At 34.1% G+C, this 17,188-nt stretch overlaps 1 protein-coding gene across 3 annotated transcripts; it reads right to left on the bottom strand.

The window, feature by feature from the left end:
• Positions 1–101: 101 nt before the first annotated feature.
• LOC127426080 (uncharacterized) lies at positions 102–16,547 on the bottom strand. Of its 3 annotated transcripts, XM_051672586.1 has the most exons (17): positions 16,435–16,547; positions 15,135–15,479; positions 13,670–13,877; positions 13,524–13,579; positions 13,316–13,364; positions 13,049–13,149; positions 11,468–11,573; positions 10,239–10,280; positions 9,695–9,810; positions 9,460–9,522; positions 9,288–9,342; positions 7,792–8,015; positions 5,474–5,530; positions 5,321–5,366; positions 4,987–5,082; positions 4,191–4,229; positions 102–1,673 (listed from the first exon to the last, which is right to left on the bottom strand). In XM_051672586.1, exons 2-17 carry the CDS (start codon positions 15,240–15,242, stop codon positions 1,000–1,002), a joined length of 2,040 nt encoding a protein of 679 aa, XP_051528546.1. In that variant the 5' UTR covers positions 15,243–15,479; positions 16,435–16,547; the 3' UTR covers positions 102–999. The 3 variants fall into 3 exon arrangements, with proteins under 3 accessions (XP_051528546.1, XP_051528545.1, XP_051528547.1); XM_051672585.1 differs by lacking the exon at positions 16,435–16,547 and having other exon boundaries at positions 15,135–15,601; XM_051672587.1 differs by lacking the exon at positions 16,435–16,547 and having other exon boundaries at positions 13,524–13,546; positions 15,135–15,601.
• Positions 16,548–17,188: the final 641 nt, after the last annotated feature.

Here is a 17,188-nt window from a genome sequence, read left to right as displayed (position 1 = left end):
CACACACACACACACACACACACAATATTTTTACCATGATCAGTGGAAACATATAAATGATCTATGCATGTACAACACAAGGCACAATCATCAATTTGTCAATAAACTGTATATTTTAGTACAACCAGAACATTTTAAATAAATTGTACATTTAATCAATTTAGAAAGTCATACAGTATGTAAATAAGAAACTAATATGCAGGCCTAAAGTCAGAATACATTTGCCAAAAGTCAGTGAATTATTTACAACAAAATTACAAACTAAAATGAAAAGGTGAAGTAAAAAATAACTTTTTCCCAAACACCCATTAGTATTTACATGTCTTTACACATATTGATGTTCCATGGAACTTGCACTGTAGTTTTTATTTAATTTAATGCCATGCCACCTTCTATGGCAGTTTTCATGGCGAAATCTAGGTTAAAAAATAATAGGTAAAAAAAAAAAAAAAGAAAAAAAAAACTATCCAACTAACTGTAACTATAAAAAATCTTAATGAGAGGTTTAAGGTCCATGATAAGAACAATTCTAACACTGTATTGTGATTGTTATTTCCTGTAGTCATACTTTGGTGTAAAATGTCACCTTTTTTCCTTCGTACTTCAGAAAAATATGCAGACTTCCTTCTTAACAGCCACTCCACTCTGATTTGAGCCAGGTATATATCATGTCAGGTAATACTATAATGGTACTGTACAATATTTCCATATTCAAGTACCATGACATTAACATGGTACTCCAAGGTACTTTAAAACAATACCACCACCATAGTACTACTATAGTACATGTCCAAAAAAAAAAAAAAAAAAAAAAACATGGTATTATCATGTACTGTCAAAACAACAACAACAACAACAAAAAAAGACAAGACATGTTACTATTTGGTACTTTTTGGATAGTACAGTCTGCACATAGTTGTGATTCAGGGTCTTAGGGTCATAGTTGTGACCAGTTCTGGCCAAGAACTACCCACTCACTCATGATGACATGTTAGTGCTCTATAACTGTTCAGTTTTTAAAAAAAACATCTCCTCCATGTCTTCTGTGTCTTGGCTGAGTGAATCTATCTGTATAAGCATCAATTCAGGCCTCGCCCTCTTCCCCTTACAAACGTTCTGTATTCCTTGAGCCAACTTCCTCCGTGCCCTCTTCATCCACCACATCTTTTTCAACTTTCCACTCACACTGTTCGGACTTTCCAAACACAGCTCTGTAAGTAATCCCTGACTCTGTGAGGGGAGTTTATAGAGTGGCAGGCCCTTGAACAACTTTGGCATGTTATACTCTTCATTGATCAGATGTTCTAACTGCACGAGAACGAAGCGCTGTGCAACGCTACCCTTCTGGCGATCAGCTAAAATGCAGTCTAGGGCAGCACCTAGCATATCTGAGGAGTATATGGTAGGGTTGCTGTGGTTCCAGTACAATTCGGCTCGCTGTAGTGTTGATGGAGAAAGCATCAGAAGAGCTTTGCCTCCGTGTTTCTGGATGTGACCGAGCTTGGAATGGAGCCATGGCGTTGGGCCCAGAGAACTGAGCTCTGCCTGGTTCCAAAGGTCAAGAGACAAATGGAAACCCAGCTCAGAAAGCAATTGTCCCAGCTTGCACACCAAACGTGTTTGCCATGGGTCGGCGGCAGAGTAATGCAGCAACAGCACCTGCCCCCTCGTATCTAGAGAGAAAGAAAAAAGAGTGTATGAGATCATCATGAATTAAGGGGTTGGGTCACCCAAAAATGACAATTCTGTCATCATTTACGCACCCTCATATCATTCCAAAACTGTATGACTTCATTTTCTTCCATGAAATATAAAAAAAAGAGATATTTTGCAGAATGACTAAGCGGCTCTTTCCCATACACCAACAATGAATGGATCCAAGGGCTTTTGAGTTTGCGCTTGCACTTGTACAGAACCCCTTAGAGAAAAGGGAGGAATTTATTTTCTGAAATAGTTGTGTGTTCCCTCGTAATTATTTATCTCACAATAACTTTATCCATCCCTTATGAAAAGTCCCTTATGGAAATTAACCATGGTTTTACTATAGTAATATTGGAGTAACCATGACTGTAGTAACAGTGAAAACCATGGTTTTGATTAAATTAACCATATAGTTAACCATATGGATTAACTACAAATACAATGCTTACAGTGTTATCCCTGATGTTGTTTAACCCAAATAAATTGAGTAAAATAAACTCCATTACATATTACTCCATTACTTAAGTTTTTTGAGTAAGGTGGATGATTTTCATTATTTCTCTAATTCTACTTGATTTTTTTAGTTCAATACATTTAACTGAGCTTGTTTCAGTCCTTTGCCAATGGCAACAACATGAACGAGATTTTTTATATTAAATGAAAGTACTTTTTTGAGTTGACACAACTGAAATCTTTAAAGTCAATTTAACATGTTAAGTTGTCATTGTATCAATTTGTATACTTAAGTTGAATTAACAAGCATATTTTCCACCTCAACTCAAAAACATATGTTGAATCAATTACATTCGGTGCCAGGTAACTTTACATCATTAATCACAAGATCTTCAATACTAATGATGTAAATAACTTTGAATCTAAACACATGTTAGACAACAATCTCACACTAAAGGTTGCCACAACTAGCTTAACATAGTTGTCTGAACAAACTATTTAATATTGAACTATGTTGCTGATTTGCCAGCTCCCAGCATGAATTGCAGCATGAATAAATTTGTATGGTTAGTGTTATATGCTTATTTTTTTGCTGTTTGCAGACTTTGTCTTTACTGTAGTTGTTGTTTTCATCATTACTGTTAGTTAGTGGTTGTGTGATGATGTTCAGAGCTAATCTTTTTACTTAATAATGTTGGTTGATGGTCACTATTACTGATGTTGGTGTGTCAAGCATTTAGGTCTATATGCCTTCCTGACTAGATTTTACATGCTGCATTTGCTTTGCAAGATGCTCATGCATTAAGTGGCAAAGGTTGTACTGTGTACTTCACATTAGGTATACAGATAATGTACAACAGCACTAAAAACAAGTTTAATTAATTAATAATTATATTTAGTTATTTGAAATAAACAGGTCAAGTCCACATGACTTAAATCAAACGGTTTTGTTTTGATCTGTTGTCCAAACAAGAATTCTTAAGTTAAAAAAATTATATTCATATCAATGTAACTTGAATCAAGGCAGAAAGATAACACAACTAAGTTAATACAACGTAAATTCTTTACCTGAGAAAAATTAACTTTTTTAGGGTAACGAGTTTCCATAAATTAAATGAACTTTTCATTTTCGTAAGGGTTGGTATGGTTTTACTAAAACAACCATTGTTGAAATATGGTATTTGCTGTAAAATTATAAGCACAACGGGGTTTAAAAATTATACTTGCACCACACAAATTAACCATGGTGTTACTAGTAAAACTCCAGTTACCATGTATTTTTTTGGCAGAATGATCATTTTTATTGCCATAGTTTTGGTTTTCCTGTATTATTACTATGATTTTGATACAAATTATGTGATGGTTACTGTAGTAAAACCATGGTAAAGTTTGTGGTTTACTACAAATATAATAGTTCAACTATGATTTGCCAGGGAACGCAAAACTATTTCAGAAAATAAATTCCCTACCTGTTCCCTAAGGTGCTCTGTATGTGTTTGTTTGCGTTCAATTCAAACAAGACATGTCAAGATATGCCATGCCAGGTTTAACATTAGTGACATCAAATGTCATTGGATTATTTCTCATTACCATTCGCTGTTGACATCAAGCCTTGATGCTCCATGTTTTAATGTACAGAAACGTAAGTAAGATATGAGAGCTACTGTGAAGAGAAAGATTTTAAGTGGATAACAACAAAATTTTGTCTGTTCCTCACACAAAGCTATCGTATGAATTCAGACAACTTGGAATATAGTGCGTGACTCCAAATTACCACTTTTATGCTAATTTTATTGTGCTTTCTTGTCATTTTTGGAGCTTGACAGCCACAGTTTACATTCACTTTTGTTGTATGGAAAATATATTGACATTCTGTCAAAATATATTTGTTTGCATGCCATGAAAGAAAGTAATATAGGTTTGGAATGACATTTGGGCCAGTTAATGTTAACAGAATTTATCTTTTGGTGTGAAATAGTCCTATGCTAAAAAGTCTCTTAATACACATTAATTACTATAAATAAGACCACTGTTACCTTTAGAATGATGTGTTCTGTCCCATTCACTAAGCGACCCTGTAGGAGCACAACAACATAAAATCGCATCAGTAAAGTAGTAAGGTTTTCTATAATACATCTGTAACCAGAGCCATAAAAAGACATTTACATGGTTCTTTCTAGTGTAATACAAAGAAAAAATGAAAGAACTTGAATAACTGATAATGGGTGAGATAAATTGAATAAATGCACTCTACACAGATCAGCACAAAAATATGCACCATCGAAAGAGGCACATGAATAGGCCCATTGAGATGCAAAAAGGACACAGATTCAGTATGGTCAATATCTCAAAACTGTCCTTCTGAATCTCACATTCATTCAGGGCATGAATGTATAAAGTGTTTTCCAGTGAAATTGCTAATCTAGATTGTTCATTTATCAATCTCTAACAAAAAAGAAAAAAGAAAAAAGGTTTCAATATATACGTGTATATATATATACAGTATGTGTATGTATGTATGTATATATATATATATATATATATATATATATATATATATATATATATATATATATATATGAAATTAAATGAAGACTTATTTTGTACAATTGTTTCTCAAAATTTAAAACAGAAATAGTAAATCTTTTCCATTGCCAAAGCTGTTGCTAGATTTTGGGAGCAAAGCAAGGGGAAACCAACACTAGAAACGAAGTAATCCAATATATTTAGTCATTAGTTTGTGGCTAGTTAGTTTGTCGCTCTAGTTTGTTGCTCTTTAAAGAAAAAATGGAAACAAATTAATGTTGTATTAACTGAATGGCAAAGACTCACATTTGAGTTTGTTCACGAGTAGAAGGATTCCGAAAATAGCCAGAAAAACAATGACCAGCGGCAGAAAAAGGAGAAGGCTCCAGAACTGCCATTCCACTGAAAAAACATTGCATGCAATGATAAAGCAACTGATAACAATCGTCACACTTCTACTTAGCACAGCAAATGTTAGTTTTGAGATAGCTTTGTGTATCCTAACACATTAGTCATTGTGATCAAATAACAATGGAAGGCTGCTTTAGACAGGATAGTATTTCAAATGTTATATTAGCATATTAATACAGGATAGATAACATTACAGCATATAAAATGTTTTCCCTAAACACGCACTCACAGGGATGTTGGCAGTAGTAGTGCGGAATCTTTCCATCCACTTGAAGCTAAAGACAAACAAAAAGACAGTGAATAATGTTTGCCATGTTCATGTTCTGTTTGTTCTAATTACACACTAAATAAATTGGGGGAAAAAAGAGAGATAGTATCACACCATCACACAGAGTTGCTGGTGATTCCGTGAAGTGATATTCACAAATTTCCCGGATGCCTACAGAGAACAAATGGGAAAAAATAATTTAAGCATAAAGCTTTTTTCTTCTTCTAAAAATTCAAAAAACAAGATCTTTGTCTAAGTAGATTTAATATTTAATTTGAAGCAAACTAAAATGAAACGGTAACCCTTTTCAATAAGGTTCCATTTGTTAACATTAGTTAATGCATTAGGTATTATGAACTAACAATGTATTTTTTTATAATAATAATAATTCCTTACATTTATATAGCACTTTTCTAGGCACTCAAAGAGCTTTACATAGTATAGCGGGAATCTCCTCAACTACCACCAGCGTGCAGCATCCACCTGGATGATGCAACGGCAGCCATAGTGCGCCAGAAGGCCACCACACACTAGCTATCGATTGAGAGGAGAGTAGAGTGGTGTAGCCAATTCAGGGATGGAGATTATTAGGGGGTCATGATAGATAAGGAACAATGGGGTGAATTTGGCCAGGACACCGGGGTTATACCCCTACTCTTTATGAGAATTGCCCTGGGATTTTTAATGACCACAGAGAGTCAGGACCTCAGTTTAACGTCTCATCCGAAGGATGGTGCCTTTTTACAGTATAGTGTCCCCATCACCATACTGGGGCATTAGGACCAAAACAGACTGCAGGATGAGCACCACCTGCTGGCCTCCCTAATACCACTTCCAGCAGCAACCTTAGTTTTCCCCAAGAGGTCACCCATCCAGGTACTGGCCAGGCTCAAACCTGCTTAGCTTTAGTGGGCAACCAGGCAAGAGCTGCAGGGTGATATGGCTGCTGGATTTTTACACCATTTATTAATCTTTATTAATGTTAGTTAATAAAAGTTAAATTGTTCCTTGTTAGTTAATCTTAGTTCATAATACAACAAATAATGTTAACATGTACAACTTAAAAATGTATTTTAAAAATGTATTACTATATGTTGAAATTAACATTAACCTAGATTAATAAATGCTGTTAAAGATTTGTTCATTGTTAGTTCATGTTAAAGTTGTTAACTAAGAAATGGAACCTATTGTAAAGTTACCAATGAAACCATGAGAGATAGAAGTACAGTTCATTCAACCTTTGTGTCGATTGTTCAGCCAGCACAACATTAACAATACAGTGAGGTCTTAAAGTCTGAGACAAATAGTGAATTATATTTTGTGGTCTTTTCTAATCTACAAATACAAACGATTTAATTACAAATTACATTATAAGCATAACAATTTGACTAAAAAGTTTTACATTTAATATTTGGTCTGTCAACATGATCACGCTTGAAATCGACATGCCGCTTCCGAATGTTCAGGTACCATGAAATTGACCCCAATTTACAGAATTACTGACAAGTACCTACCATAAGCATTTTTGGTGCTAGTAAACTCTTGTGACACTTGTTCTGGTCCCTTAGAAACCAGGAAGTAATTGTGCTTACATAAAGGATAGATTTGGAAAGTTGCATTTTCACTCTAAAATATATATATATATATATATTATATATATATATATATTACATTTTTAAATATTTTATAGTTAGGTTTTGGGTTTGAGTGTAGGGTTAATAAAATATTCATTTCTGTTGACTAATCATTTACAACTAAAACATACAACTTGCTTGTGGACATTTCACCTCAACAACACTTCCAGGTTCGGCTACTGGGAGCAGTGGATAGATTTTTTTGGTAAGCACAGTCAGAAATGTCACCATTTGCTTTAATGACATGTAGTTGATTTTTCAAAATCCTATAACATTCTTATTTCCAGGTTTGAATAAATAAAAAACAAGATTTTCAATGTGGTCTCAGACTTTTGGATCCAACATAACATTTCTCCTCAAGTTTCCAATAGACAAGAAAACTCCAGAAAATGTGGTTTGTGAAAATTAGACCTTGCACCCTAATACAGAACGACACATTAAATGGACTGTACTTCTACGCCGCATAGTGAGGCCCAGATGGAATCTACAGATTTTTTGCATTTTCTTTGCTGATTTTGAGGGAAAATCTGTTGAATTCTGCAAAAGGGATTTAGGCACAGTAAAATTTGTATTAGCTACTCTTATTGGTAGCTGAAAGCATCATAAAATTTTCCAAAACATTGAATACACAAATGTGTGAGGGGTGGGGAATGTGTAGAACTTTATGTATGACAGATGTTGCAGATGTTTTTTTTTTTTTTTTTTTTTTTTTTTGCAGATTCCATCTGAACCTGATTATAGCCTAGTTTAACAAAGACACACTGCTTTATAGCTGCCCATACACTACTGTATATTTACCCATAGAGCTGTGATATTTTCTTCCCAATTTGTTTTATTACAGCACTGCTGTCTGAATCCATCCACCTCTCTGCATTGTCCATCTGCCTCCACCTGACATGGCCATAGCTCAGCTTTGAGTCTGCAGGGCGTTGTTAAATTCCAGCTAAGCACTGGCTGACCATTATATGTCTTGGTGTGGGCCACGGACACTGACATGTTGTCCAGGACATTTTGTCTGAATTCTGCCCATGTAAAGACATTGGGAATAGAAATCAAGATGGTGTTGAAAGTTCTCCAGATGTCTGATTACACTCATTGAAACTACATATTTACATAAAAAAAAAAACTTGAATGGTGCTTGCTGCGCAATACTCGCCGCTACAATGCTAGGCTGTACTGGGTGGTTGCAAGGGGATTAGTAGAGGGTTACTAGGGTGTTCTGTATGGTTTTTAGATGGTTGCTTACACCTAGAAACACCACTAATAAAGGTTCTTCAATGGTTCTTTGCAGTACTATAGGCTCAGTAAAGAACTTATCAAGAGCTATTTGTGAGACCTTGAGTTGCTATATGGTTCTTTTGGAAAGTTGGTAGCAATTTACATTAATGTTCCCTTTGTTAAGGGTTTATAAAGTGTTCATTAATGACTAATAGGTCATTTACAAATGCATTATAAATCACTGATATGCAATTATAACAACATGAATAAAAAAAGACAACTTTCATGCCACATTTGCCAAATAGCGAGCATTTTAACTTAAATGTTATAAATGCTTAATAAATACACTTATTCATGCTTATATTAATCAAAAATAAAAAAACATAAAATGCTCTGATTCATGATTAATGTCACAATGCAGCAAAAAATAGACTATTGTAGTGAGATTAAAAGGAAGGATTACGTAATCCATAACCCTTGGGTTAATGCCACAGTGTAATGTCTCAATAATGACTCATTGGTGTTGCTTTCCTTGTCACATTGATGTCATAAAGATGTGCAAAAAAACTTCATGCTCATTCACAGCATATATCACATAATAAAGCCTGATGATAAGTTCATAATGATAAATAAGCATTAAGCATTTATAAATGTGAGGTAAAATGGCTGACTATTTGGCAAGAATTGCATTAAAGTCTCCCTTTTTGTGCATGTTTATATAACTGCATATATATAATAATGCATTTGTAAATTAATTATTAGTCATTAATAACCCATTTATAAACAGTTAGCAAAGGGAACATGAATGTAAAGTGTTACAGAAAGTTATTAATGTCATGTTATAGGTTTTTCAGATCAGTGTATTGGTTTATGGGTTCTTTGAATCACAAGAACATACTGTAGATTATTTTCTAAAAACGAAATACTATAAAATCTTGTGGCATCAGGCTTAAAAGGTTTTTGGTTCAAATGGGAAGGTGTATTATAAATACATTTGAATACATTTTTTTAGTCCTAATGATCTGAAATGATTATTGACTTTAGTAGAATGGCATGGAATTCTTTTCTATGTTTACCTGCATTTTCTTTAAAGGGACAGTATTCTGAACGAGGTGATCTTTCTTTCCAAGCCTAGCACATATACACACAAACACATAAACACACAAAGGTCAAGGTCAAATAATGATAAAATGTTATAAAAAGGCATTATTAATAATGTGTGCATGTTTTGAAAGAAACTCACAGTACCTGAAAACACATGCAGTGTGTGACTGTCTTCAGTGGAATGGTGTTGTTAACAAGGAAATTCGACTAAGAAAAGAAAAGGCATGATAAGGTAGCATAAGAAAAGAAATGATAAGCTCCAATTCTGTCAGAAGAGCTGATGAAAAGAGTGGTGAATTTAAAGAATAAACTGGTTTGTACACACTGAGTCTTCAGGTTGTGTATTTTACAGACAGCTGTAATGTGTGATTTCACTGACCCAGCATTTGCCTTCTCTTCCACGTTTCACACACAGGTGCAGTGGTTCATCCTCATTGGCTAACTGCAGCTTAACCATGCCCTGCTCTTGGTCAATATCAATGTCAACTCTGGGACCTAAAAGTTAACACAAACAAAGAGAAAATATGAAGTATTACAAAAGTGTTAAATCTGTTAATTCTGCTTCCTAAAAATAAAGGTTACAATTAGAACCCAAAAGTGTTTTAGAGCCTGATGCCAAAGAAGAACCATTTTAACTTTCACAACTTTTAATTCTCCAACTCTATACAGAGAAAAATGGTTCTGAAGTTAAGTGCTGTAAAGAACCATTGAGAAACCTTTATTTTATAGAGTGTATATGTGTACTGGGCCCATATTAGCACTTTAGACTGGTAATGCTGTTTTTTAAAATAATTTAAAATAAACTTAGGATGAGCTTAAACATGGAAAGCTATTTTAATATAAATTCCTACTGTGAGGGAGCAGGTTTTGTGTGTACAGTGTGTCAAAAACAAGTCAAAAACATGCTTTAAATTTCGACATACCTTTACACTCTTTCATTTCCTTGTTTAGTCGCGAGGAACACACTGCCAAGAGAGAAGTGTTTTAATGGTTACCTTCTTGTGAATATTAATATTTCCTGCAGTTTTATAAATATACAGTAGTTCACAATAAAATAACAACAACATGGTTGCATTCTGAAACCAGTAAACTGGCTTGTTAGGGATGAAATTATGACCTCACATTCAAAGAGAAGCATTTACCCTTAAACACTATGTTCATAAATTTGTGTGTCAATAGGAAATCTAAATTTTGGATTTCCAAACAAATTCTTTTGCAAATAAAATAGAATAGAAATAAAACAAGCAGTCCTGCAACCTATCTCTACATCAATGTGTCAGTCTGGGATTACACGAAGAGACAGAAGCAACTGAGACAGCCTAAATCTATGAAACTATGGCAAGTTCTCCACAATGCTTGGAACAACATATCAGCCAACAACCTTGAAAAATTGGGCGCAAGTGTACCAGGAGATTTGGTGCTTATTTAAAGAATAGGATGGTTACACCAAATGTTGATTTTGAATATTGTTAGTATTGTTGAATATTGTAATTTGCATAATGTTGTATAATTAGGACACCCAGTATTATATTCTGCTCAAGAGTGCACCTTGAATTCTCTTTTTATTCTTTTTTTTTTTAAACATCACTTGTCTCAAGCATGCTCTTAACTTAAATTTTTGTCGACTTGATGAACTTTGCTAAATTGTTTGGTGTGATTAAAATTATGCCACAACTGTGGGACTTTTTTTTTTAATTGATAAAAATAATTTTCACAATAAATATTGAAATTGTTTATGTTTATTTCACTCTTTGTTTAGATTATCATTGTTTAAAACATGTACTAATGTGTATTTTTATAATGAATTTTATAGTTTGATATCGAAAATCTAGGTTTGGGACAAGGCTAAAACAGTAAAATCAAAACATAATAGTTTGAAAAGTACCAAAAATAAATGATTTTGGCCTGATAAAAAGTTTCCAGTTCAGTTTTAATGAGACCCTCGTATATATATAAAAACTAAAATAAAAATCATTACACCTAAGTTCTGATATTTATTTTGTTAAATGTTGTCATGTGACTGAAATCTTATTTGTTGATCTAAAGTCATCACAAACTGCAGAAGTTGAAAATACAAGGAAAGTGCCAGATTCCCTTAATTTACCCCTACAGTATACAATATGTGTATATAATGAGTGAAAACAATGGCTACCTGTTCGTAATGTAGGGACTTCGACTTCAGCTGACTTAGAGAAAGATCCAACAGTGATCATCATTTTTCTTCCGAATTCAACATCTTCATACTCCACCAGAGTCAGCTGTAGAACAAACAGATAAACACTGAGAACATGAGCAATTAACTGATTGTATGCATACTTGCGAGGATAATCTTCACCACATCTTAAATTAGGATTTTCTGGAAATTCTGCATGTGTTCACTTTTTACTTTTACAGTGTCAGGTTTTAAAACAGCAAAAAGTAAGGCCTGCAATACAGTATTGTGGAGAGCGGGGCAGGCTGAACGGCAACTATGCGGAGCGAGGCCGGGCTGGACACCTGCAGCAGAATATCTCGCCCAGCTGTGGGTGATTACAGACTTAACGAGCGAGAGATAAAGCTGCGACGAGAGCGGCAGTCGGGGAGAGACTCCGGAAGAGAGAAAGACCAATGAAGCTGTGTGTTCATGTGGAGCTGAAAAGCACCCTGTTAATGTGTGTTTATGTGTAGCTGAAAAGCACCCTGTTACTGTGTTCGTGCTGCTGAAAAGCAGTGGTATTGAATGTCTTTGTTACACTGAAAAATGCTGACAATAAAGTCTTATGTTGGATGTTTGACCGGCTTCTGCCTCCTTCAGTGAGTCGACTTCCTTACAAGTATATATACATTTTAAAAATATTAAATGCATAATTTACTTCTAAGTTCCAAAGTTTAAACTCTTATCAATAGTATAAATCAATAACTTGGAATTAATGGAGTAACCAAACTCATTAATTAGAAGGGGGTGTCCACATACTTTTGGCCATATAGTGTAGACATTGTATAGCCCCAACACTCGGGATCACTATAGTTTGGGTGTATCCTAAGATTGTTTTTGGTGGGGGGGGGGTCAATCCAGCCTAATAGATCAGTCCAGATATTTTCGCCCAAAAATTACATATCTAATCAGTAATTTTGTCTTGTTTTCCAGTACAAATATCTAAACATCCTTAAAACAACATACATTTTCTTTTGAAGGTTCAAATGAGTGAGAATGGGTGAGAAACAGATAAATATTTAAGTCCTTTTTTACTATAAATCTCTACTTTCACTTTCACATTCTTCTTTCGTTTCGGTTCATTTGCATTCTTCATGCATGGATCATTTATAATAAAAAACACTTAAATATTGATCTGTTTCTCACCCACGCCCTTAATATTGCTTTTGAAGGTATAGATTTAACCTGCCTTTATGTTCTTTTTAGACCTTTTAAGTTTTGGCCGCCATTCACTTGCATTGTATGGACCTACAGGGCTGAAATATTCTTCTTAAAATCTTTGTTTGTGTTCAGAAGAAAAAGAAAGTCATAAACATCTGGGATGGCATGAGGGTGAGTAAATGTTGAGAGAATTTTCATTTTTGGGTGAACTAACCCTTTAATGTAACACTGTTTTTCACCTTATATATTTAATTATATTAATAATAAAAAAGAATAGTGAGACAATTTGTTGCTGATAATTGAGGAAATGTTTTCCCTAATCATGAGGGCAATACCTGCAAATGGCAGAAAACTCCATGAGACATGAGTGAAACTTACATTGAGTGGTTTGTAACTTGTCGCAGAAGTCACTGTGAAGTCTAATCTCTTGCACCATGAGGGCACTCTTTCTGCTGATGTGTAGCATATTGTAATAGCAGCTAAATAAAGAGAAGACAGAGATATATGTGTTTGAAAACAAGTTGAAGAGATGCACTAAATTGAATTCACTGCTGTCCTTCAACAAAAGCATGTAAGACAATCTGGCAAAATCGCCCCATTAGCAGAGCACTAAAAACACAAAATATTTTGAGTTTTTGTGTGTACCTGCTCTGTTTTGATGACACCGCTGATCTTCACATGGAGGGTATTCCTTCTGTTTAATGGAGCGAGACATTAAGGTTTCTTAACTTTAAAGAACACAGAAATTATTTTGTATCTATAACTCCCTTTTTAAGTATTCATCAATTAGTCTTTCCAGTTCATACTGATATTTGTGCTGTTGTGATAAAACATAGAGTACAGTAGCACTTACCCCTTGATTTTCAGATGTGTCATCTGGGGGGTAAACACATTCTGAATCACTGTCCCCTGCCATCAGTAAATGTATTGTTTTTGAAGACCATACTTCTTTATATTATAGTTCTATTGTAATATACTACATGTAGTACTAGAACTTACTACTGCTCTCATCTTCATCTCCCGACTCTCCACACTCAGGATCAGGGATAATATGCAGCTGGATGTTGATCCACAAACACAGTTTGCATTCGTCTTCGTCACAGCACAATTTAGGCCTTACCGCCAGAGAACACACATGCACAGGGCCACAGTCCACATCGTGTGCTCTGAGAGAGTCTGCATTTTTCATCGTGCAGTTTGAAAGACCCTAGAGACATATACCAGGTTATAATCAGATCAATATCTTGCCTGTCTGTATCTGGAGTTCAAATCTAGATTAACATTAACTGCAAATTTTAGCATATTTTCAGCAAATCATATTTTTCAGTACAGTCAACTTGTATTTTTGGTCAGTATAGGGAGGGTAAATGTATTTATATAGTACATTTCATACACAATGGTAATTCAAAAGTGCTTTACATAAGCATAATAAAGGAAAAAATAAATACAAAATATAGACATACAAAATTACATAAAAGTCAAGTTAAAATGATTACAAAGAAAGAATTGAAAATTAAGGAAATAGCTTAAAGGAAAGAAAAAGTAAAAAGTGAATTTAAAATCAATACAAATGAATAATAAGAAAATAAATGTATCAATAATAAGGCATAAAATAAATACAAGATAATACAAGATAAACTGCAAATCTAAAATATAGCAATGTACTTAATTATATAAAAGTAAATAATACAACTTAATTATATATATATATATATATATATATATATATATATATATATATATATATATATATATATATACTATACACTAAGAATTTACTGTAAAATTTACAGTAGTTTACTGACAATTTTAGTTGCCAGTAAAATTGTAAATAAATAAGAGTACTGTAAATCATTTATTACAATTGTCATTTAAAAAAAACATACTGGTACTGTAAAATGACAGCAGATATGTGTGACTGAAGTTACACTGCTGTGATTTAGCAGTGCTATGCTGTAGAATTACAATGATAAACCAATGGTGCTGGTACCCAGCATGCATTGCTGCATAAGTAAATTATGCTGTTGACCTTTTATTTACTACTTGCAGGTTTTATCAATGATGTTGCTGTTTATTTATTCATTTATTTATTTTGTCACTTCTAACAGCTTGTTTTGCAATGTTCAGTGTTTATCCTTCTATCTGAATTTTTCTTTTTCTTTTTTTTACATCTCCCAGAATTCATAGCAAAATACAATAACAGACTGTAATTTATAGAATTCAGGATATTATTGTAAAAAGTTACAGTAAACTTAAAGCAATTGTTATAGTGACACACACACACACACACACACACACACACACGCACACACTATAGCCTAATAATAATGTTAATAATAATAATATAAAATTATGTAAACTTTTAGTTTGTGGGTCTCATAGAGAATATAAAAACCATCGTCTGTTAGTATATGAATAAAAAGTACACTCTAGTGGTTGCTACGTGTATGTATAAATACTCAACCCGAGGACAGCAGATGTTGTTTTGTGAGTTGTGTGGAACACGTTCCAGTGAAAACACACACACGCTGGCCAGTAGTAACAGCTGAACTCGCCACCATGACAACTCCATTGCGCAACAGTTTCGCTGTCGTGTAGAACAGACAATTAATGCGTTCTCGTCTCGATAATGGTTAAGAACAAAACCCCGCAAACTAACGCCTTCGCTCTGTCGTCTCTATGGGGCTTCAAGAGGAGCATAGTTCTGATCGGTTCTAATAGACAGTCCGATTCTTCCATTCAATACGCGAATCTCTCCGACCAGGAAGCGCAGGAGCGCCACAATTGCGCAGCATAGTGTCCAGTGTATCTGTAGGAAGAGTGAAAATAATCAATAAATTAGTAGTCCTTGATTCAAATTCCTTCACTCGTGTAAAAAAAAAAAAAAAAAAAAAAAAAATACATATATATGTATTAATTTGAGCGTCGGTTCTATAATCCAAACTGGTCGTCAGATCTGAATGAAAATAATGCACCTGGGCGAGTCTTCAAGTAAATACACAGGTGTGTCTGAATGATACTAGAACTAAGTCCCGGATTTACAGATAACGTGGGTGGTCATGAATCAGGTTTGCTTTTCTGCCTGGAATATCTGGATTGCCAATATACAGCAAGTTTTATCTACAACTAGTTAATATATAGTAGTTAAATATATATAAAACGAAGTATTTAGATACACGCATTTATACATGTATGAATGTAATAGCATTAGATAACAATATATCGAACCAAATAGCATTTTAAAGAAAGATACAAGCACAAATATTTCAAGCAAAATATCACAAAAATTATATATATATATATATATATATATATCTTACTGTTAAAAATGTAAATTGTTACTGGAGACTGTCCCTTATTTAAGTTAATGTAAACATGACTTCATACATCTACTAAAAATGACATTGACACCAGTTGGTAAAAAGTAATTGCAAATAAATAAATAAATAAATAAATAATAAAGGCTGAATTTACTTCTGAGAAAACATCTAGTATAATTTGTTTGCAGATGCCACTTGGTTTGATTTTTTGTAATCTAATGCAACGGCATTTTTAAGTAAGGATTAACTGCATTTTAAAGACCACTAATGTCATGCCGATGCTAAGCTGAGATGGGTTATGGTTCTAAAAATGACATAAAAAATGCAAAATATTACAAAATGTGTTTTTTTGTTTGTTAGTTTGTTTGTTTGTTTTTTTAATCAGAAAAAAAAAAACATTCACAGGACAAAACACAAAATTAGTATATGTAAAAGTTTACTTACCCATCAGAATAATGCGTATTTTATGACACATCAAAAAATTACATCGCTACCATTGACACACATTCATTAAATGAGAATGTGTGAGTGAACATGAGTATACCTGAGGAATTTACCCCTCCCAGATGAAAATTAAACAAACACACACACACACACACACACACACACACACACTAATTATTTCTGTACAAAAACACGCACACCTACTCTAACGTCATTCTTGGGCACAAACATGCACACATACCCCCAATTATTATCTTTACATAGAAGAAAACATCAGTAGTAAAAAATATTCCTGTGCTGATAATTATCAGGGCTCTTTTACAGGACAAGCAATTTGCAGATTTGTAAAACTGTAACTAGGAAACTGTAAGGTGCAAAGTTCACCGCCTGAAACATTCTCAGTAACCAAGTTTGTTTAGCAGCTCAGTTTCATGTTTCATGGCAACATGGTAACTGACAGCTACAGTACAACCCAAAACAGGGAGTAACATAAAGAGTTAATCCACGTGGCTTATTCAGACCATATTTTCTCTATAGGCAGGGCCATAGCTAATTGGGTGAAAGGGGTGAAACAATTCTACAGGCCCACAGGTCCAGGGGAGCCCACAACAAACTTTGAACTGTATTTTTAATATGAAAGGGACCCAGACTACTATAGAGTCATAGGGCCCAGAATTCCCTGCTACAGCCCTGGATAGAGTAGACTGGGGCTAGCTGTCACATTGGGAAGTTGTCACACAGCCTATATCTCAGT

This window comes from Myxocyprinus asiaticus, chromosome 35 (genome assembly GCF_019703515.2).
Source record: "Myxocyprinus asiaticus isolate MX2 ecotype Aquarium Trade chromosome 35, UBuf_Myxa_2, whole genome shotgun sequence".
In the NCBI taxonomy this organism is placed as follows: domain Eukaryota; kingdom Metazoa; phylum Chordata; class Actinopteri; order Cypriniformes; family Catostomidae; genus Myxocyprinus; species Myxocyprinus asiaticus.
Note: the sequence above shows the minus strand (reverse complement) of the source record. Positions and strands in the feature narration are given on the sequence as shown.